The 23,467-nt window shown below is 40.8% G+C and overlaps 4 protein-coding genes across 4 annotated transcripts in view; 2 read left to right on the plus strand and 2 right to left on the minus strand.

The window, feature by feature from the left end:
* The window catches only part of LOC146481860 (uncharacterized), a 5,304-nt gene extending 1,954 nt beyond the window's left edge, over positions 1-3,350 (plus strand). Inside the window, exons 2-3 of the mRNA XM_085107948.1 lie at positions 2,311-2,662; positions 2,937-3,350. Coding sequence (XP_084964074.1) covers positions 2,341-2,662; positions 2,937-3,094 — 480 coding nt within the window. The 5' untranslated portion in view covers positions 2,311-2,340 and the 3' untranslated portion in view covers positions 3,095-3,350. The remainder of the gene's footprint in view (positions 1-2,310; positions 2,663-2,936) is intronic.
* Positions 1-23,467, plus strand: part of LOC146481859 (uncharacterized) — a 68,867-nt gene that overhangs the window by 11,843 nt on the left and 33,557 nt on the right. Inside the window, exons 7-11 of the mRNA XM_085107587.1 lie at positions 4,037-4,185; positions 5,411-5,533; positions 9,253-9,375; positions 11,641-11,763; positions 13,698-13,820. Coding sequence (XP_084963713.1) covers positions 4,037-4,185; positions 5,411-5,533; positions 9,253-9,375; positions 11,641-11,763; positions 13,698-13,820 — 641 coding nt within the window. The remainder of the gene's footprint in view (positions 1-4,036; positions 4,186-5,410; positions 5,534-9,252; positions 9,376-11,640; positions 11,764-13,697; positions 13,821-23,467) is intronic.
* LOC146481861 (uncharacterized) lies at positions 16,887-19,608 on the minus strand. The gene has a single exon (XM_085107865.1). The coding sequence runs from the start codon at positions 19,443-19,445 to the stop codon at positions 17,007-17,009; it is 2,439 nt and encodes an 812-aa protein (XP_084963991.1). The 5' UTR covers positions 19,446-19,608; the 3' UTR covers positions 16,887-17,006.
* Positions 19,603-23,344, minus strand: LOC146481862 (uncharacterized). The gene has a single exon (XM_085107844.1). The coding sequence runs from the start codon at positions 22,911-22,913 to the stop codon at positions 19,614-19,616; it is 3,300 nt and encodes a 1,099-aa protein (XP_084963970.1). The 5' UTR covers positions 22,914-23,344; the 3' UTR covers positions 19,603-19,613.

Consider the following 23,467-nt stretch of genomic DNA (forward strand, 5'->3'; position numbering starts at 1 on the left):
GGAGAAGTGATACGTGTGCTTTACTAATATAAAAAGGAAATCTCGCAATTTATTTAAGACGAACTTCCCGTTATATATAATTCTGCAATAGTACCGTGCAGCCCAAAGTCGTTGGTCAACAAGTCGAAGAACAAGAAGTACCAAGACTCTCTAACACGACTCTTTCGTTAGACATACTGCTAATATAGTTATTTTTTCCACCTAGAGTTTTCTTTACTAGTAGCTAATTTTAATGTATCGCTTTAAACAGAAAGCTGTTTATCTTGGATAGGACGCTGTTTAATTAAAAGTACTAAGTTACTACTCTAGAGTCATTTTCGACCCTCCCGCAATCTAGCCGAAAAAGAAACCGGATTCCTTTGAATGCTGCGAGTGAATGGATTCCTTCTGCAGGTTAGTTTTTGTTTGAGTTTGACATCCTGACAGGGCAAAAACCTTGACACGCATTCTTAGCTCCTGGCCGTAAGCGAAACATTAACTTTCTCGAAAAATGTTTCGATTCCCATTAATGTTTGAGAGTTCTGAAGTCAGAACAACTTTCCTCGGTTCAGTAGCTTGTACTTGAAAATTGCTCGCTCAAAATTAATCCTAAACTGGAATTTTAAACATAGCGAGAGAAACACAAGAAAAGGTAAACAGACAAAGAGTCTCCATGTAGGGCTCTTAAAAGCTTAAATGCGTTTTAACATATGAATGGGACAAGGAAAAGCTTGGAGAACATTTGCGCTCATCAATAATTCGATTGAATACTGATGAAAAAAAAACTTTTGACAAAAATAAGTTTGTATTTTTTATTCATCAGAAATTAACTCTACAGGCAGATTTTCAGCTTGACAGCAAATTCAGTATTCATTCAACAAGTATTGGCCACTACTCCGGAATGCATTCGAACCGGGGCGCACTCCAAGAAAATTCATTTGAGAGATTAAACAGGAAGAGGATAAGGGGAAGTACCTTTGGCTCAAATGACTAAAATGGTGGAAAGGACTATGATGTACTTGAAGAGTTTCAACCATCGCTCATATTCAAGAGTTCCTAATTACTCTTGTTCTAAAATGTATTTCACCAACAACCACTTAGCGTTTATACCGACAGCAGGTTTCATTGGCGTCATAAACTAGACAATTTTATTGGGCTGCATTTCAATTTGGCCAACTTCCAATGACACCGAAAAAAAAATGACAATTTGTTTTTTCAACTGCTTAGTTTTGTCCATTTTCCTTCATTTCATTTTATTTTATTTCGTTTATTTCATTTATTTCCACTGAATATAATAAGTTAGAAAAAATTAAGAACAGTTTTCGAAATTGAACGATTTTGCTGTTCGTTTAGTAACAAGTTAATTAGGTGCTACTGATATTAATTTTAAGAGCCGAAAACACTCAGTCAGGGTTTAATTTAGCAATGTTTAATTATTAACTAGCTGTAGCTCAAAGCAAGCAAACAAAGCGCATGGGTTGAATCACGTCTCATTAGTTTAAAAAATAAGCACAAAAAGTTGCGCTTTTTATATCGTTAAGAAATAACAAACCTTTCAAACAACATGAATGAAAAACGTAGAAATTTTAACATGTAAAAATTTACGTAATCATGCGAGGTGCCGAATTTTCAGTGCTAGGATTGATGGATTTAGGCTGCAATACATCCTCGTGATATACCCTGGAAACAATAAGGCATTAGTTTTCGTTTTCGGTTCGTTTGGATTTCGTGCGAAACGCCGCAAGTCACGCGAGCGAATTAAGCCCTGAGTCAAACGAGTGTCGTCCTATACTGCCACACCACGCAGTATTACGCGTGACTTCGAAACGCACGAACCGTTAGTATTGGCACCACTTTAGAATCTCGTGGCGGCTGGCCGAAGTGGAAATCGAGCTGAGTGGATCCAACGCGCGTGGAGCGCGATAACACTCAGTGTATATGTTATCACTATTTTAATATAGTTTTATATTGTAATTATTTTCACACAACCCCACAAGCTCTGAGCTTTAAACCCTATCGTGTTTAAATAAAGGATATATATGTACCTTGCTGTCCCCGTTACGACACCTGAAATGTCGACGGTTATCTTGTTTTTCCGCTAAAAAAAATGACAGAAAGAAGTGCCATTATATCTGCGCACTGGATAATGGCCGTTAGTTCATTGCGTGCAATGGTGTATCTTGCCTTCCAGGCCTTTCATTTTTTGATCAATCGACGAAACGGTGACAACAAGCGGGCGGATTTCATAATCCATAATAAATAAGACAATAGCAAATTTGAGGAAATTTGTGATACAAATTAATATCACCTTTGTTGATGTTTCGATTGTAGGTTTTCCTTTTTGCCGACGAGTCATATACAATGGCCGCGTTTACACCAATTATCCTCGCGATCGTTATAACTGGCCTGGTTCACAAAGCCTCAACTGCCGAGCAGTGCAATGGACCCCGTCAGCTGCCAATCTCCGGTATGAAGTTACAGGGACACACTTATAACAAGCGCTATGCACCATCTGGCCATGCTGAATGTCTGTTCGTATGCAGAGAAGAAGACGTCTGTCAAAGTTTTAACTTCGTGGTCTCAGAGAGTGTGTGTGAATGGAACAACCGCACGAAGGAAGCGAGTCCAGAGAATTTTGTTAAGGACTCCGATCGATATTATGTCAAGCTCGATGTTAGAAGAGGTATGAGTTTAAGTTATGTTTAGATTTTTTTTTTATTTCGATAATAAGCGCGATTTCATCCACGGACTGAGATATTCGAGCCACCTTACACAGCATAACAAACAGCACCTCAGGAAAGTACTGCACAGTAGCTTTCATTTGAATGGTCACTCTTTAGGATTTCATCCACAGACACAAAACTTAGCACACCTTCATAACATAACAAACAGCACCACAGCTAAGTATATTGCTACTCAGCATGAGCTAACTTTGTTAAATGGCTTCACCTTCACAGTTCCTCTCGGCTCCATCTCTAAGCTGCCGGCCAAGTCTTGCAAAGAAATAAAAGCGAATGAAGGAGGGCAAGCCGTCAGTGGCAAATACTGGTTCTACTCCATCATACCAGAAACGAATGTCCTCGCTGACTGTAACATGGCAACCGAAGGTGTGTAAAAGGCTGGTCACAGATTTGATTCTATAAGCTAACTGGGCTGTTGCGCGGGTAGAGTGAGTGCAAAGAATGCGCAAATAAAGCGAGGATCAAAACTTACGGAGCCGGACGTTAAGCGTGTAGCCTGAGGCATAGAAAGTTGAACGTAGGTGATAATAATCCGCTGTACCAAAAAACACGGCGGCTCATATTTTTACCCATAATTCTTAGCGTACGAAAACACTATAAAAGCTAATTAAAACGCACAGAAAAGTTAAAAAAATCTTCAAACTTAGCATACACAATGTTGTTGGTCAGGAAGCAGCCTATCAGCTGTGATCGGCTCGGAAGGTATTGTGGTAAAAGCCGTCATCTTTTTTCGTACCTTATGTAAAGGCAATAACAACGAGGTGATGGAATCTTCCCTTCGGATTCAAAATTGCGTCGAACAGCCATTTTAATCACGTACAGCAGGCCTTGACTAAACGAATCATCGTTGTCAAGTAGTCTACGTAAGAAGAAAGGAATGCAAGTGTCGATGCCAATCTCGTACCAAGAGCCTTCGCTCCCCTTCACCAGGGGTCGGGAAACAAGAGAAGTAAAATTCTTCAGCCTTTACATTAACCATGCTTCAAATAACGGCATTTTAAAAGTTGTTTTTTTTTTATTGCAAAAGAATTAATAAATGAGACAGTCTCAGTTACTGATTTCTGTACTTAACTGCGATCGTCGCTCATTTATTACTACTAATAATGGACTGTATCTTAATCAACAAGAGAAAGTTACTATCATTCTTCTATGAGGTTAAAAGAACGAAATCCTGTAAACAGACTATAAGAGAAAAGAAAACACCTGTAACAAGTTTCCCCAAAATCGTCCTGTGTTTTCTTTCAGCATAAACCTTCAAAAAAGCCTAGCAAATTTGTTTCTTTACTTATTGTGTAGAAACCTAAAGACTAACTCAGTTTCTGTTACTATTGTGTCTCCTCAGACATTGATGAATGTAGCGTTTCTCCTGCTCTTTGTCACGCCAAAGCCAACTGTGCTAACAAGATCGGTTCCTATGTTTGTACGTGCAAACCCGGTTTTACTGGAAATGGAAAAACTTGCAGCGGTAAGAAATGGAAGAGTTCCTTTGCTTGTGGTAACAACTCATAGAATAACCATTTGATGTAATGGTACAGACAAGTTCCAAAATCTTCAAACCTAGCATACACAATCTTGTTGGTACAGGGGGCAGCCTATTGGCCGTGATCGGCTCGCAAGGTGTTGTGGTAAAAGCCCCCATCTTTCTCCGTACCTTACCCTTCATGCATTTGCACCTGCGCATGATTTTGTAAAAGCACTAACAACGAGATGATGAAATCTTGCCTTCGGATTCAAAATTACGTCGCAGAGCCATTTTGATTACGTACAGAGCAGGCCTTGACGAAACGAATCATCGTTGTCAAGTAGTCCACGTAACAAGAAAAGGATGCAAGTGTCGATGCCAATCTCGTACCCAAAGTCTTCGTTCCCCTTGGCCTGCGGTCGGGAAACAATAGAAGTAAAATTCTTCAGCATTTACATTAACCATGCTTCAAATAACGGCATTTTAAAAGTTGTTTTCGTATTGCAAATGAATGCATTTTCAGTAAATTCTTCTCAGGAGACCTCGGTTTAAATCGCTTCCATTCTCCAAATTGTGCGAACAATGAAAACGGAACTCAAAAATAATGCACTTATGTGAGCTGAGCAATAGGCTTTTGTGACCATGAAAGTCATATACAAGTTGAACTGTGAATGAAAGAATTGAGAGGTGAATGACTATCGAAGTTTAAAATACGACAACCTCTTAAACTTCAGAGTTAAAAGGGATTCGAACCCATGACCTCTGTGATAACGATAAACCATCTCTACCAACCAAGCTATCAAGCCAACTGCGAGAGCTGGTCATTTTGTGAATTCCTATCATACCTGTTGAAATAAAGCGGGATGGAAGTGAAGTGTATGCAGCTCATATATTTGAACTGTGGATAAAATAATTAATAAATGAGACAATCGCAGTTACTGATTTCCGTACTTAACTGCGATCGTCGCTCATTTAATACTACTAATAATGAACTGTATCTTAATCAACACGAGAAAGTTACTATCATTCTTCTATGAGGTTAAAACAACGAAATCCTGTAAACAGACTATAGAAGAAAAGAAAACGCATGTAACAGGTTCCCCAACTCAAATGGTGATGTTTTCTGTCAGCACATAGTTTAAAAAAAAGCCTGGCAAATTTGTTTCTTTGCTTATTGTGTAGGAACCTTAAGACTTACTCAGTTTCTGTTACTATTGTATTTCCTCAGACATTGATGAATGTAGCGCCTCTCCTGCAGTTTGTCACGCCAACGCCAACTGTGTTAACAATATCGGTTCCTATGTTTGTACGTGCAAACCCGGTTTTACTGGAAATGGAAAAACTTGCAGTGGTAAAGAATAGATGATTTCTTTTCCTTGTGGTAATTGTTAGGTTGCTTCCATCCGGACTAAACATTGTCTACTTTAATTTGTGTTTGGTTGGATTAAATTTGGGGCATTACGATGCTGTTAGAGCAGCTTTCAAATTGAGTTTCGAAAGTAATTTCGCATTTGCTTTTGTTTTGTTTTACTGCGCATTTTGATTGGTTGGCAAAATTCGCGCCACTTTTACAACCAATGAGAAGCAAAAACAAACAAAATTGTGACCTGCTCGCACTCGTTTTCCCGCGCTTAACGTAGATAGATGTATCAGTCGGGTCGAATTCTGATCTGTTCATTGTGTTGTTTACATTTGCTTAGCCTGCGTGGTCTCCCTTCCCCTTTCAAGCGCCTGCCACGCAGGCTACTGTAATTGGTGTTAAGAGCGGCTGCCTGTAAGAATCGAGAACTGCATTTCAGCGACCACTTGGTCGAATTTCTGATATTTCGTCTGAAGATACCCTTGGATTAACTGTTTTCGAAAATCACATCTTAAAGTTTCAAAGTATTTTATTTTTTGAGAAAATTGCACGAGTTTGAAATGCGGCCTAAGTGCGGTTACGGGCCGATGAAAACCGCGAAAATTTAGGTCAAAGGACGAAGCCCCGTTCACGGTGTAAAATAACCCAATGAACATGAAACTTAACAGAAACCTAGACCAACCATCTCACAAGAAAATTAATACAATAAACATTCCAAACTCGCTGGCTGCTTTCTAAAGCATGCAGATTTGTGTATACGCTACTCAAAATGGCCTTGAAACTAATGCCTATTTTCATTAAAATAAAAGTGTTTCTGGTATGCAATTTTCTGTAAATTAAATCTCATATCTCGAAAGACGAAGAAAAGAACTTTATTTGTTCCAAATTTCCAGCTGTGATTCAAACTCTTTCCCATTCAAGGAAGATCGAATATGCGTGCGATACTTGCGGCTCGCAATTCACGTCACGAATTATGAGATCAGAACCGATTCACACACTTGACATCTGGAGCCCGTGAATGTTTCCAAACATCACATATTGGGCCCTAAAACTAATCAGACTGACTGTAGACAGCCATTCAATATGTTTTTCGATCCCAGATTTCTTTCCTATTCTGCTCTAAAATAATATAGTTATTCCGGTCAATTAGCCACGAAACATGTGCAACAAATTTGCATACCATTTCGATGTCGCAGGAAAAAATAGTGCAAATCAAACTTTACAGCTCCTTTATCTTCTTAAATGAAGCAGTCGATCAGTAAAATGGAGAAAAACGTGTGACTTTGTTCCTGTCGTGTTGTTTTGAGTGTTCGTTTTTAGCAGCGACGGCTCAAATCAATAAGTCAGTGTGACACTGAACAACTGTAACTCGATATTCACTTTGCTGATGTGGGTAACGCGCAAGTGATCCTGGCCAGAAATTTCGGTATGGAATCCTGCGCGTACAGGGCGCTTTTAGAAACTGCAAACAGTGAAAAGTACTGCTTGTGGGCCAAGCTACGACTACCCTGGTGATGAAAACCGAGGCGAGAGCCCATCTTGCCAGAATTGCGAGCCGCAAGTATCGCACGCATATTCGATCTTCCTTGAATGAGAAAGAGTTTGAATCAGAGCTTGAAATTTGGAACAAATAAAGTTCTTTTCTTCGTCTTTCGAGATATGAGATTTAATTTACAGAAAATTACATACCAGAAACACTTTTATTTTAATGAAAATAGGCATTAGTTTCAAGGCCATTTTGAGTAGCGTATACACAAATCTGCATGCTTTAGAAAGCAGCCAGCGAGTTTAGAATGTTTATTGTATTAATTTTCTTGTGAGATGGTTGGTCTAGGTTTCTGTAAAGTTTCAAGTTTATTGGATTCTTGTACACCGTGAGCGAGGCTTCGTCCTTTGACCTAAATTTTCGCGGTTTTCATCGGCCCGTGACCGCACTTAGGCCGCATTTCAAACTCTTGCAATTTTCTCAAAAAATAAAATACCTTGGAACTTTAAAATATGATTTTCGAAAACAGTTAATCCAAGGGTATCTTCAGGCGAAATATCAGAAATTCGACCAAGTGGTCGCTGAAATACAGTTCTCGATTCTTTCAGACAGCCGCTCTTAAGACAAAGAATCGAAAACCATATACTAGAGTGGTTTTTAATTCAAGGGAACGTGTCAGCTATTTTTTGTAATACACCGAAAAAGGAAAAGTCACGCTTACACCAATGGTAACCTAAAAATAATAAACCAGTTTTCTTAAAAGTTAGTATGCTAGAGCACTGAAGCTATTAAAAAGTGCCTGGCTATGGGTGACCAGGAAGGAATCGATGGATTGTAACTTGAAAAACGTGGAGACTCGTTGCCTCGCATTTTTCCTCCCTCTCATCTCTTGTTTGCACCATTCTAAGCTATCCCAATTCCTGAAACAAGTTAAAAATCGCGATCGTGGCCGAATGTGAAAACTTACGCGGAATTTTTGATAAAAAGTACCAGGCTATTTCCAAATTTCTTTTTCTTCAATTCAAATTTAAAGAGATTAAGCTGTTTCCACGCAGAGGCAGTTTTTTTTTTCAGTGCACAGTAAACGTCAAAGCCAATTTTACTAGTAAGACAGTCTTAGTCAATAAGAGGACAAAATGTTGTCTTAAGACTAATTTACACGTACCACCGATTTATCGGCTAGTCCCCAGATGTTCAAAGAGTGGATGACTTTAACCAGCGGATAAAACGTATTGGTTGAAGTACATTTTATCCCCTGGATAGCGTAATACCTTGCATCGCACAGCCATTTTAATGACGTTCAGCAGGCCTTGACGAAACGAATCATCGTTGTCAAGTAATCCACGTAACAAGAAAAGGATGCAAGTGTCGATGCCAATCTCGTACCCAAAGTCTTCATTCCCCTTGGCCTGCGGTCGGGAAACAATAGAAGTAAAATTCTTCAGCATTTACATTAACCATGCTTCAAATAACGGCATTTTAAAAGTTGTTTTCGTATTGCAAATGAATGCATTTTCAGTAAATTCTTCTCAGGAGACCTCGGTTTAAATCGCTTCCATTCTCCAAATTGTGCGAACAATGAAAACGCAAATCAAAAATAATACACTTATGTGTGCTGAGCAATAGGCTTCTGTGACCATGAAAGTCATATACAAGTTGAACTGTGAATGAAAGAATTGAGAAGTGAATGACCATCGAAGTTTAAAATACGACAACCTCTTAAACTTCAGAGTTAAAAGGGATTCGAACCCATGACCTCTGTGATAACGATAAACCATCTCTACCAACCAAGCTATCAAGCCAACTGCGAGAGCTGGTCATTTTGTGAATTCCTATCATACCTGTTGAAATAAAGCGGGATGGAAGTGAAGTGTATGCAGTTCATATATTTGAACTGTGGATAAAATAATTAATAAATGAGACAATCGCAGTTACTGATTTTCGTACTTAACTGCGATCGTCGCTCATTTAATACTACTAATAATGGACTGTATCTTAATCAACACGAGAAAGTTACTTTCATTCTTCTATGAGGTTAAAACAACGAAATCCTGTAAACAGACTATAGGAGAAAAGAAAACACATGTAACAGGTTCACCAACTCAAATGGTGATGTTTTCTGTCAGCACATAGTTTAAAAAAAAGCCTGGCAAATTTGTTTCTTTGCTTATTGTGTAGGAACCTTAAGACTAACTCAGTTTTTGTTACTATTGTATTTCCTCAGACATTGATGAATGTAGCGCCTCTCCTGCAGTTTGTCACGCCAACGCCAACTGTGTTAACAATATCGGTTCCTATGTTTGTACGTGCAAACCCGGTTTTACTGGAAATGGAAAAACTTGCAGTGGTAAAGAATAGATGATTTCTTTTCCTTGTGGTAATTGTTAGGTTGCTTCCATCCGGACTAAACATTGTCTACTTTAATTTGTGTTTGGTTGGATTAAATTTGGGGCATTACGATGCTGTTAGAGCAGCTTTCAAATTGAGTTTCGAAAGTAATTTCGCATTTGCTTTTGTTTTGTTTTACTACGCATTTTGATTGGTTGGCAAAATTCGCGCCACTTCTACAACCAATGAGAAGCAAAACCAAAAAAAATTGTGACCTGCTCGCTCTCGTTTTCCCGCGCTTAACGTAGATAGATGTATCAGTCGGTTCGAATTCTGATCTGTTCATTGTGTTGTTTACATTTGCTTAGCCTGCGTGGTCTCCCTTCCCCTTTCTAGCGCCTGCCGCGCAGGCTACTGTGATTGGTGTTAAGACTATGAATCGAAAACCATATACTAGAGTGGTTTTTAATTCAAGGGAACGTGTCAGCTATTTTTTGTAATACACCGAAAAAGGAAAAGTCACGCTTACACCAATGGTAACCTAAAAATAATAAACCAGTTTTCTTAAAAGTTAGTATGCTAGAGCACTGAAGCCATTAAAAAGTGCCTGGCTATGGGTGATCAGGAAGGAATCGATGAATTGTAACTCGAAAAACGTGGAGACTCGTTGCCTCGCATTTTTCTTCCCTCTCATCTCTTGTTTGCACCATCTTAAGCTATGCCAATTCCTGAAACAAGTTAAAAATCGCGATCGTGGCCGAATGTGAAAACTTACGCGGAATTTTTGATAAAAAGTACCAAGCTATTTCCAAATTTCTTTTCCTTCTATTCAAATTTAAAGAGATTAACCTGTTTCCACGCAGAGGCAGTTTTTTTTTTCAGTGCACAATAAACGTCAAAGCCAATTTTACTAGTAAGACAGTCTTAGTCAATAAGAGGACAAAATGTTGTCTTAAGGCTACTTTACACGTACCACCGATTTATCGGCTAGGCCCCAGATGTTCAAAGAGTGGATAACTTTAACCAGCGGATGAAATGTATTGGTTGAAGTACATTTTATCCACTGGATAGCGTAATACCTTGCATCGCACAGCCATTTTGATCACGTTCAGCAGGTCTTGACGAAACGAATCATCGTTGTCAAGTAATTCACATAACAAGAAAAGGATGCAAGTGTCGATGCCAATCTCGTACCCAAACTTCAAAGTCTTCGTTCCCCTTGACCAGCGGTCGGGAAACAAGAGAAGTAAAAATTTTCAGTCTTTACATTAACCATGCTTTAAATAACGGCATTTTAAAAGTAGTTTTCGTATTGTAAATGAATGCATTTTAAGTAAATTCCACTCAGGAGAATTTGCTTTCAATCGTTTCCATTCTCGAAATTGGGCAGACAATGAAACCGGAGCTAAATTTTAATTTTAATTACTGTAATGTTTGTAGTCAATAGAATCATTTTACTTTTTAAATTTTAATTTTATCTTGTACATAAGCGACATAAGCTACACAGGATCTCCCACATTCGTTAATTTTAATCACTTTCTTGTAAATATCTAACTTTTACTGGTAGTATATTTTATTAGTGTCCCCAATTAGTGTACCTGAGCTAAATACATCGACACTTTAATAAAAGGTTTTACTTACTTACTTTACTTTACTAAAACACAATGCATTAATGTGGACTGAGCAATAGGCTTCTGTGACCATGAAAGTCACATACAAGTTGAACTGTGAATGAAAGAATTGGGAAGTGAATGACCATTGAAGTTTAAAATACGACAACCTCCTAAACTTCAGGGTTGAAAAGGATTCGAACGCATGACCTCTGTGATAACGATACATCATCTCTACCAACTGAGCTATCAGGCCAACTGGGAGCTGGTCATTTTGTGAATTCCTATCATACCTGTTGAAATAAAGCGGGATGGAAGTGAAGTGTATGCAGTTCATATATTTGATCTGTGTATAAAAGAATTAATAAATGAGACAATCGCAGTTACTGATTTCCGTACTTAACTGCGATCATCGCTCAAATTAATTACTACTAATAATGGACTGTATCTTAATAAACAAGAGAAAGTTACGTTTATTCTTCTATGAGGTTTAAAGAACGAAATCCTGTAAACAGACTATAAGAGAAAAGAAAACACATGTAACAGGTCTCCAAAATCGTCATGTGTTTTCTGTCATCATATGGCTTTAAAAAGGCCTAGCAAATTTGTTTCTTTGTTTCTTCTGTAGGAACCTAAAGACTAACTCAGTTTCTGTTATTATTGTATTTCCTCAGACATAAATGAATGTAGCGCTTCTCCTGCAGTTTGTCACACCAAAGCCAACTGTGTTAACAATATCGGTTCCTATGTTTGTACTTGCAAACCCGGTTTTAATGGAAATGGAAAAACTTGCAGCGGTAAGGAATAGATGATTTCTTTTCCTTGTGGTAATTGTTAGGTTGCTTCCATCCGGACTGAACATTGTCTACTTTAATTTGTGTTAGGTTGGATTAAATTTGGTGCATTAAGATGCTGTCAGAGCAGCTTTCAAATTGAGTTTCGAAAGTAATTTCGCGTTTGCTTTTGTTTTGTTTTACTGCGCATTTTGATTGGTTGGCAAAATTCGTGCCACTTTTTCAACCAATGAGAAGCAAAACCAAACAAATTGTGACCTGCTCGCACTCGTTTTCCGGCGCTTATCGCGGATAGATATATCAGTCGGTTCGAATTCTGATTGGTTCATTGTGCTGTTTACATTTGCTGTGATTAGTGTGAAGACAATTAATCAAAAACCATATACTAGAGTGGTCTTTAATTCAAGGGAACGTGTCAGCTATTTTTTGTAATAAATCGAAAAACGAAAAGTCACGCTTACATTAGTGAAAACCTAAAAATAATAAACCAGTTTTCTTAAAAGTTAGTATGCTAGAGCACTGAAGCTTTTAAAAAGTATCTGGCTATGGGTGATCAGAAAGGACTTGATGAATTGTAACTTGAAAAACGTGGAGACTCGTTGCCTCGCATTTTTCTTCCCTCTCATGTATTGTTTGCACCATTCTAAGCTATGTGAATTCCTGAAACAAGTTAAAAATCGCGATCGCAACCGAATGTGAAAACTTACGCGGAATTTTTGCTAAAAGTACTACGCTATTTCCAAGTTTCTTTTTTTCCCATCTGTTTCCACGTAGAGCCAGTTTCTTTTCAGTGCACAGTAACTGTCAAAGCCAATTTTACTAGTAGAACAGTCTTGGTCAATAAGAGGACAAAATGTTGTCTTAAGGCTAATTTACACGTACCACCGATTTATCGGCTAGTCCCCAGATGTTCAAAGAGTGGATAACTTTATCCAGCTGATAAAATGTATTGGTTGAAGTACATTTTATCCGCTGGATAGCCTAATACCTTGCATTGCACAGCCATTTTAATGACGTTTAGCAGGCCTTGACGAAACCAATCATCGTTGTCAAGTAGTCCACGTAACAAGAAAAGGATGCAAGTGTCGATGCCAATCTCGTACCCAAAGTCTTCGTTCCCCTTGACCAGCGGTCGGGAAACAAGAGAAGTAAAATTCTTTAGCCTTTACATTAACCGTGCTTCAAATAACAGCATTTTGAAAGTTGTTTTGTTATCGCAAATGAATGCATTTTCAGTAAATTCCACTCAGGAAACCTCGGTTTAAATCGCTTCCATTCTCCAAATTGGGCGGACAATGAAAACAGAACAAAAAAATAATGCATTTACGTGAGCTGGGCAAATAGGCTTCCGTGACCATGAAAGTCATATGCAAGTTGAACTGTGAATAAAAGAATTGAGAAGTGAATGACCATCGAAGTTTAAAATACGACAACCTTTTAAACTTCATGGTTGAAAAGGATTCCAACCCATGACCTCTGTGATAACGATACATCATCTCTACCAACTGAGCTATCAAGCCAACTGGGAGCTGGTCATTTTGTGAATTCCTATCATAGTTCTTGAAATAAAGCCGGATGGAAGTGGAGTGTATGCAGTTCATATATTTGAACTGTGGATAAAATAATTAATAAATGAGACAATCGCAGTTACTGATTTCCGTACTTAACTGCGATCGTCGCTCATTTATTACTACTTATAATGGACTGTGTCTTAATCAACAAGTGAAAGTTACTTTTATTCTTCTATCAGGTTAAATGAACGAAATCCTGTAAAAAAACTATAAGAGAAAAGAAAACACATGTAACAAGTTCCCTAATATCGTCATGTGTTTTCTGTCAGCATATAGTTTCAAAAAAGCCTAGCAAATTTGTTTCTTTGTTTATTGTGAAGGAACCTAAAGACTAACTCAGTTTCTGCTTCTATTGTGTCTCCTCAGACATTGATGAATGTAGCGCTTCTCCTTCAGTTTGTCACGCCAAAGCCAGCTGTAGTAACAACGTTGGCTCCTATGTTTGCACTTGCAAACCCGGTTTTACTGGAAATGGAAAACCTTGTAGCGGTGAGAAATGGATGATTTCTTTTCCTTTGTGGTAACTGTTAGGTTGCTTCCATCTGGACTAAACATTGTCAACTTTAATTTGCAGGGTGGCCCACAAGTGTCACGGTACAACCACATCCGGCTCAAGGCACAACCACGCCAACTCACGGCACAACCGCGCCAACTCACGGCACACCACGCGAACTCACGGCAAAAACACGCGAACTCACGGCACAACCGCGAGAATGTTAACACGGCGGAAGTGAAATGCCACGGCGGGAGTGAAAAGAAACGGCAGAGACAGTCAGTTTAAAATGGGAGACGATTTAGGAGATGAGATCTTCGAAGAAGACGACGAAGAAGGTCTTATTCGTTATTATTTCTTCAGAGGTTTTGAGTACGAAAAAATTCGTAGGAGATAGCAAGGGGTGACAGGCCTGCACGACTTCTAACAATGGAAACATTTTTGAAGTGTAGCCTCTAGCTTTATATTTTTGCTCTGAGAAGCATGTCATTTAGAGATTTTCCTTTTTTAAAGGAAATTAGTGGTGGCTCTTTGAAGATTTCTCGTAGGAAAGGCTGGTTTTGTATAAAGTGCCATTTTTCCATTAAAACATGTTTGAGGTTGGGCACTGATCGTTGATAGTTTGTTACGAAAGGCAATATTTGTTTGGGGGTGTTGTCTTTTTGCTTCAATGCCGATGACCTGTCTGTAAATTTGACATCTGATAAAATTTTTTCAATCAGATTATTTGGGCAGCCTCTGGCAAGGTGTCGTGATTTAAATTTTTTAATATTATCCTCAAATGTTGTTTTTAAGGAGTTTTGTTCGTAGGAGCCTTAGGGCTTCGCCCTTGACAAATCCTTTTTTGACTCCTAATGGGTGGCTAGAGGAAAAATGCGCGTATTGAAAGGTTTCAGTCGGCTGAATTTTGTAGATGAAAGTCATGAAATTATGATATCGCTGTGAACAGCATCGTGGAAACAAGTAAAGTTCCGCCGTGGCATTTCACTTCCACCGTGTTAAGACTCTCGCGGTTGTGCCGTGAGTTGGCGTGGTTGTGCCGTGAGTTGGCGCGGTTGGCCGTGAGTTGGCGCGGTTGTGCCGTGAGTTGGCGCGGCTGTGCCGTGAGTTGGCGTGGTTGTGCCGTGAGTTGGCGCGGTTGTGCCGTAAGTTGGCGTGGTTGTGCCGTGAGTTGGCGCAGTTGTGCCGTGAGTTGGCGTGGTTGTGCCGTGAGTGATGTGGTTGTGCCGTGACTTGGTGTATGTGCCGTGACACTTGTGGGCCACCGTAAATTTGTGTTAGGCTGGATTAAATTTGGTGCATTACGATGCTGTTAGAGCAGCTTTCAAATTGAGTTTCCAAAGTAATTTCGCGTTTGCTTTTGTTTTACTGCGCTTTTGATCGGTTGGCAAAGTTCGCGCCACTTTTTCAACCAACGAGAAGCAGAACCAAACAAATTGTGACCTGCTCGCACTCGTTTTCCCGCGCTTTACGCGGATAGATGTATCATTTGGTTCGAATTCTGATTGGTTCATTGTGCTGTTTACATTTGCTGTTAACGGTGCGAAGACAATTAATCGAAAACGATTCTAGAGTGTATGAAAGAAATCTGATGGTATACTTCCAGCCTGGTGAATGAATGAGAATGATGATTATTCTAGAAAGTGACGCAGGCATACTCGGAAAAAAGACATCCGAGTGCTCCTATCAGGAGTCGAACCTAAAGTCTTCCGATTACTAGTTCGGATGCTCTACCACTGAGCTACAAGAGACTCGTGGGAGCTAAGGCCATTAAACTAGGTTCATGGGACAAACATCCTGCATACTGCTAGGATTTGAATTTCCAACGTGTGGTATATGAAAGAAATGTGATGGTATATTTCCAGCCTGGTGAATGAATGAGAACTAGTTTAATGGCCTTAGCTCCCACGAGTCTGTTGGAGCTCAGTGGTAGAGCATCCGAACTAGTAATCGGAAGGTCTTAGGTTCGACTCCTGATAGGAGCACTCGGATTTCTTTTTTCCGAGTATGCCTGCGTCACTTTCTAGAATAATCATCATTCTCATTCTAGAGTGGTTTTTAATTCAAGGCAACGTGTCAGCTATTTTTTGTAATACATCGAAAAACGAAAAGTCACCCCTTAACCAGCGGTCGGGAAACAAGAGAAGTAAAATTCTTTAGCCTTTACATTAACCATGCTTCAAATAACGGCATTTTAAAAGTTGTTTTCTTAGTGCAAATGAATGCATTTTCAGTAAATTCCACTCAGGAAACCTCGCTTTCAATCGTTTCCATTCTCGAAAGTGGGCGGACAATGAGAACGGAACTAAAAAATAATGCATTTATGTGAGCTGAGCAATCTGAGCAATAGGCTTCCATGGCTATGAAAGTCATATACAAGTTGAACTGTGAATGAAAGAATTGAGAGGTGAAAGGCCATCGAAGTTGTATACCCAACTTAAGCAACTAAAATACGACAACTTCTTAAACTTCAGGGTTGAAAGGGATTCGAACCCATGGCCTCTGTGATAACGATACATCATTTCTACCAACTGAGCTATCAAGCCAACTGGGAGCTGGTCATTTTGTGAATTCCTATTGTAATGGACACTCCAAGTACAGTTTCGAATGCACACTTTAATACTTTACGCGATTCACTATAACAAATGTAACGAAAGAAAAATACAGAGTTAATAAACGCGAACAGAAAAAGTGAACGTACAACAATCAAACAAGAAATCAAACCAAAAATTCACAAGCGAAAATATAACTACTTACAAGATCTGCACGGCAACTCCGGATAAACAACAACTGCTTACAAGGGCGGAATACAAAACTTTTATACTAATTTGAAACGAAAAGAATAGGACTAACGAAGCAACAAACTAAACAATAAACGATTGCGTAACGCGACGCCGAGAAACTAACTTGCTAGAAAAAATGCACATAAACTAAATTCCGAAGGCTAAACTAAAACGTGATAACAAATATTTAAATTGATAACAAAACAATAGGAAAAAACAAAAATTTTAATCTCGTGGCTACACACCGGCCCCAATGAACTACTTAAGTCTAAGAGTTCGTTATAGCGTCACCAACATGACACGAGCGTTTAAGTCGTTTTTTGACTAGAATTGTAAGTGTTTTTAAACCCTTTTATTTCTGAAGAAACAAGTTCTTTGCTCAAAGTTCAGCTACTTGAATTAACGCACTTTATCTCCTTCGAGGAAGCATAGTTTTGTCACCGGTCTAATGAGAATTGTCGAACTCGTTTCAACCTTGGCAGATCTGACATATCCATCCTTTCCGTGGTAAACATCGGTTACTCTGGCTAGCGGCCATTTTCCACGGTGGACGTTTTCATCCGCGATCAACACTAGATCGCCGATCGCTAAACAACGACGAGGCTCTGACCACTTTGCTCTCTCTTGAAGGGTTGGCAAATACTCCTTAAGCCAGCGCTTCCAAAAAATATCGGACATGTACTGCACTTGGCGCCAACGGCGCTTGCTGTAAACATCTTCCTTGCTGAAAATGCCGACGGGTAAATTTGGATTGGCTCTCAGCAACAACAGATGGTTTGGTGTAAGTGGCTCGAGGTCTTTCGGGTCGCTGCTAACTGGGGTCAAGGGTCGGCTGTTCAAGATCCCTTGAACTTCGGTCATCATGGTTCTCAGCATTTCGTCGGAGATAAGTTGTTGCCCCAGCAACGCCCTCAGAATCTTACGAATAGATCGAATAATCCGTTCCCAGGCACCTCCCATATGCGACGCTGAAGGTGGATTAAATTTCCAAATGACTTTCCTCTGACGTAGAAATTCGTGGATTGACTGCTGATTCCAATCCTCTAACGATTCACGGATCTCTTTCTCTCCAGCGCGAAAATTTGTCCCGTTGTCGCTGCATATGGTGGTTGGATTTCCTCTGAGATTGATAAATCTTCGCAATGCGTTAATGAAGCCATCGGTGTCGAGCGAATGAACAACTTCGATATGGGCAGCTCTAGTGACTAGACAGGAAAACAGGCACCCATAACGCTTCACATTTGAGCGAGCTTGACGCACATAAAGGGGGCCAAAATAGTCCACACCTACATGCGAGAATGGCGGATCTCCTGACATCAATCTTTCCTTTGGCAGGTCCGCCATCAGTTGTTCTCCACGCACGGCTCCAAGTTTCTTGCAAAGGAAACAGCTGCTAATGACTCGACGTACAGCTGAACGTCCCTTTATTATCCAATATAATTGACGTAAACTTGACAAAACGTACTCTTGACCGAGGTGACCGGTTTTCTGGTGATGCTGAGAGATGATCAAATCGGTAACATGGTGACGATAAGGGAGAACAATTGGATGTTTTGCTTCAAACTTGATTAACGCATTTTCAAGTCTTCCTCCAACTCTAAGGATTCCTTTTTCGTCCAAAAACGGATGGAGCTTTTTCATGTGAGCCGGTATCTTTGACTTCTTTAACTCGCAAGTTGCTTGACGGGAATGCTGGCCATGGGATGAACCAATTCTTTCCAAGGCCTCGACGACTTCTAGAAATGATAATCTTTGTACATGTTTGATAACAGCATTTTCAGCCTCTTGCATTTCGTCCACCGTCAGGGAGGGTGTGCTTTCTAAACTTCCTTGAGCTGTACCATTACTCGTACTTTGGCGGTATCGCGCGATCAACCATGTTCTGAATCTTAATAGCCAGGCAACAGCTCTCTTCAATCTTTCCCACGACGAGTACTGCTCCGTTAAGCTTGAGAGAACGTCTTCACTTCGGTGATGAATTAAGGATTGACTGTGGGACTGGGTGTCACGTTTGATCTCCGGATCGTCTTCTGATAGCTCCGGTTGGTGGACTGTAGGATCGCGAGGCCAAAACTCCTCCTCCTTTCTCAAAAACGGGGGACCGTTCAGCCATTTGCTGTTTGCACTCATTTCTTCCACCGTAAGACCTCTGCTAACTTCATCTGCTGGATTGAGCTCAGAACCTACGTGTCTCCACTGGGTGGGTGTCGATTTCTCGTGAATAACGGACAGTCGATTCGCAACAAATGTATGAAACCTCCTTGACTGATTTCTGATGTACTGTAACACACAGGTGGAGTCAGACCAAAATGTCGATTGCGTGATCGGGATGTCCAGTTCCTCTCTCATAGACTGGTCTAACTGAACGGCTAACACAGCAGCTGACAGTTCCAATCTTGGCACAGTCATAGGTCTAAGGTGAGCCAGACGAGATTTTCCCGCGAGAAACGCGCAATGGATCCTATCCTCGACATCCACCAATCTGAGATACGAGACTGCCCCATATGCAATCTGTGACGCGTCTGCAAAGTTGTGTAGCTCGGCGAGCTTCAAGTCTCCAAAGCAGGGTGGCTTGACGCATCTGTTTACTGTTATATCAGAGAGACTGGGCAACTGGCTCTTCCACTTCTCCCACCTTTCGCTATCAACATCGCTGATTGAATCGTCCCATCCAAGCTTCTGTTTACAGAGATCTTGCAACAGTTTCTTGGCCGGTAGGATGATTGGTGCGACAAACCCAAGTGGATCATAAACGGAACTCGTCAAGGAAAGTATACCCCGGCGGGTATTTGGTCTGTCTTTAAGGGCCACCTTGAACATAAACTTGTCAGTCTTCATATCCCAGTGAAGTCCCAATGTTCGTTGTATCGGTGGTTTCTCTTTGTCTAGGTCAAGGTCTAGCACTGATGGAGCTCTTTCAACTTGAGGAATAGAGTTCAAGACCTCTGGTCTGTTACATAACCACTTGGTGAGTCGAAATCCGCCTTTGGAGAGGATATTTCGGAGCTAATCCGCAACTTCAACAGCATTTTCAGACGATTTAACTGATTTGAGACAGTCGTCAACATAAAAGTTTCTCTTGACAGTCTTCACTACTTCATCCGTGAATTCACCTTTGTTGTCATCTGCTGTCCTTCTTAATGCAAAGTTGGAACAACTAGGCGACGATGTTGCACCAAATAAATGGACCTCCATACGATGATCTACTGGTTCTTCGCTTAGATCGCCATCCGGCCACCAGAGGAATCTGAACGCGTCTTGGTCGGCTGGTGGTACTCTGACCTGGTGAAACATACACTCTACGTCAGCAGATAACGCGACTTGTTCCTCACGAAATCTAGTCAACACGCCAACGATGGAATTGGTTAGATCCGGTCCAGTAAGAAGCTGATCGTTAAGGGATGTTCCTCTGTGTTTTGCGGCACAGTCGAAGACTACTCTAGTCTTTCCAGGCTTGTTAAACACCGGGTGGTGAGGCAGATACCATAGCGGCTTATCTTCTGCATGAAGCTCATTTTGTGGTACTCTTCTTGCGTGATTCTTAACAAGGTATTGTTCCATGGTGGCCTTGTAGTTTCCAAACAGTTCGCCATCTTGTAGGAACCTCTTCTTGAGTGCTTTCAGTCTTCGTTCTGCCATGGGTCTGTTATATGGCAAGAATGGTGGGTACTGTTTCCAGGGAAGTGCCACTTGGTAACGACCATCTTCGAGTTTTACAGATTGTTCCATGACCGCCAGCGCCCTTTTATCCTCCACAGACATGCACGGCTTAGAGTCAGGAGTCACTCCAAAGTTTTCTATTGCCCAGAACCTTTCAACTTGTTGCATGAGACAATCAACCTCTCTTGCGACCTCCACTGAACGTACAAAGTTAACGTTAGCATGGCATTCTTGGCTTTCGATCTTTTCCATTGGGCCCATCAGTGTCCAACCAAGGGGTGTGCGTATGGCATAGGGCTCTCCTCTCTCACCACGCCTTTCTTCTAATACCCAGAAGGCCTCTGGAGCGTTGGTGCCAATGATTAACCGGACTTCTTTCTCGCTTATACCTGGCAGATTGATGTCTTCCAGATGAGGCCACCTCTTTGCATCTTGTTCTGACGGGATACTTCGACTCGAAGCGTTCAACCTATCAACAGTCCACAGTCTTTTGACCTCTACTTTATCAGTACCGTCAAGTGGCTCCACGGTTAGGCTGATTTCATGACCCACTCTCGGGCTATCTTCTTTCTCTTGTGTCGTCAGGAAGAATGTTTTCTGGTGGCCATGTACTCCGAGCTCCATTGCCAGATTCTTGTCACATAAGGATATATCTGAACCACTGTCTATAAGGGCGTACGTTTCCACTGTCTTGCTTGCATCATGCTTTCGCACTTTCACAGGGACTACCCTCAGGCACACCTTTCCTTTCCCTGCTGAGGTACTGTTTGCTTGTCCGCTTCGTAACGGTGTACTACTATCTACTTGGGTTCCTTGGTCAGCTACTCTAGCTCTGCTTTCCATCGGGTGCTGTGGAAACGGAGGGTGAAGCAGGGTATGGTGTCTTCTCTTGCATCCTTGAACTTCACATGTACTCCTGGCTAGGCATCCCACTGCGATGTGACCATACTTAAAGCAATTATGGCATAACTGAGCCTTTCTCATCACTTGAAGACGTTCTTCGAAGTTCTTGTCGACGAAATTCTTGCATTTCACCAAGGAATGAGCTCCGTTGCATGCTGGACATATCGCATATCTGGTGGCTGGAAATTCTTTGGTGTAATGCGCACTCTGCCTTCCTCTGGGGTCAGTTTCTTGAGTGTTCAGTGTGGTAACACGTTCATTTGGTGATGCAGTTCCCTTCGCCTTTGACGTTCGCCTCTGGTCATCTGGTTTGCCACGCGCAACATCTACCACACAACCGAACACTGGATTGTTCGCAGCTCTCGCTTTCACCTTGACAAATTCTGCGATGTGGCTGATGTTTGTTCTCTGACCAGTTTGCTGGATTTGATCCGCGACTTCAATAAACTTTGTTCGGAGATGAAACGGCAGTCTTTGAACGATTCTTCTTAGGTTATCTGCGCTGTTTATTTCATCCAGATATCCGATAGATTCCAGTGTATGTTCGCAATCCTTTAGCTGGTCTGCAAATGCCAACAGTCCCACACGGTCCGATGGCTTTAAGGGTGGCCCGTCCGTTAACTTAGTTACGTATTTTGAAGCAATTGTGAAGGGATGTCCAAATCGCTCTTCAAGTAGCTTTCTTGCCATTTGGTATCCCAGGGAAGAATCCATGACTAAACAACATTTGATCGTGTCCTTTGCTACGCCCGATGTGTACTGAAGGAGATACATGAGCTTCTCGCTTTCGCAAGATGCGTTGGGTGTAATGCTGTTTTCAAATGATTTGATAAAGTTCCAGTAATCGAGAGGATCACCATCGAAGATTGTCAGCTCCTTCTTCGGCAACGAAAAACCCTGCTTTATGGTTAACGCCATCTTATCCATAACCACTTCAGGCCAGGCGGAAGCTGCGTTGGACCCGACTGGTAAACCGTTAAATTCCCGCGCGTTCGGGTTCAGGCGTGATTGGGTGTCTTGAGAACCAAATTTCTGTTCGGTCCGAAGTTCAGAATCGTCCTGCTTTGATGGGTTTGCGACTTCACCATTAAACGGATTCGGTTCTTCAAAAGCGTTCGAAAGGTTAGAGTAAATTGGCTCCTCGTCTTGCAATAACTTTACTTGAAGATCAGTCCGTTGAACTTCATACTGAGCTTCCAAGACCTCCAACTTTAATTTCGTCTCTTCTTCTCGGCGTAATAATTCTTGTTTTTGTTTCAACTGATTTAACTTTAAATGCGCTAGTGCCTGCTTGGATCTTAGCTGTCTGATGGATAACTGTGAATTGCCGCCACTCGCGATGTTCAAGGAATCTTCAGAAGGCAAATCGTCGGTTTCGTGTGTCTGAGCGGGTGCTGTTGCGCTTTGTATCCATCGCTCGATTCTCGATTCAAAATTCATTTTTCGGTGACAATGTTCCTTAAAATAACGGGCTTCGCTTTCCCACACTTCTAGGTCAACCGCCAAGGTAGCGATGTAGTCGTAGTGGGCCCTTTCGAAGCGAGCGAAAGCTTCATTAATTTCCAGTAGTTTCTCTGAGACTTCATCAACATTTTTAGCGTCATTCAGAAGAACTTCAGTGGCTCGGCACAATGCTGTGACTCTCGACAAATACCCTGACCTCGAATTCTTCAGTCGTAAACTATCGATGGCTTCTTCTGAATGGGCTCGGCGTCTTCTTTGACTTTCGGATCCGGACAACATGGCATTCACCAGATCTTTGAATGAATGTAGTGGACACTCCAAGTACAGTTTCGAATGCACACTTTAATACTTTACGCGATTCACTATAACAAATGTAACGAAAGAAAAATACAGAGTTAATAAACGCGAACAGAAAAAGTGAACGTACAACAATCAAACAAGAAATCAAACCAAAAATTCACAAGCGAAAATATAACTACTTACAAGATCTGTACGGCAACTCCGGATAAACAACAACTGCTTACAAGGGCGGAATACAAAACTTTTATACTAATTTGAAACGAAAAGAATAGGACTAACGAAGCAACAAACTAAACAATAAACGATTGCGTAACGCGACGCCGAGAAACTAACTTGCTAGAAAAAATGCACATAAACTAAATTCCGAAGGCTAAACTAAAACGTGATAACAAATATTTAAATTGATAACAAAACAATAGGACAAAACAAAAATTTTAATCTCGTGGCTACACCTATCATACCTGTTGAAATGACGCGGGATGGAAGTGGAGTGTATGCAGTTCATATACTTGAACTGTGGATAAAATTATTAT

Source organism: Pavona decussata, unplaced genomic scaffold (assembly GCF_977016875.1).
Source record: "Pavona decussata unplaced genomic scaffold, jaPavDecu1.1 SCAFFOLD_48, whole genome shotgun sequence".
Classification (NCBI taxonomy): domain Eukaryota; kingdom Metazoa; phylum Cnidaria; class Anthozoa; order Scleractinia; family Agariciidae; genus Pavona; species Pavona decussata.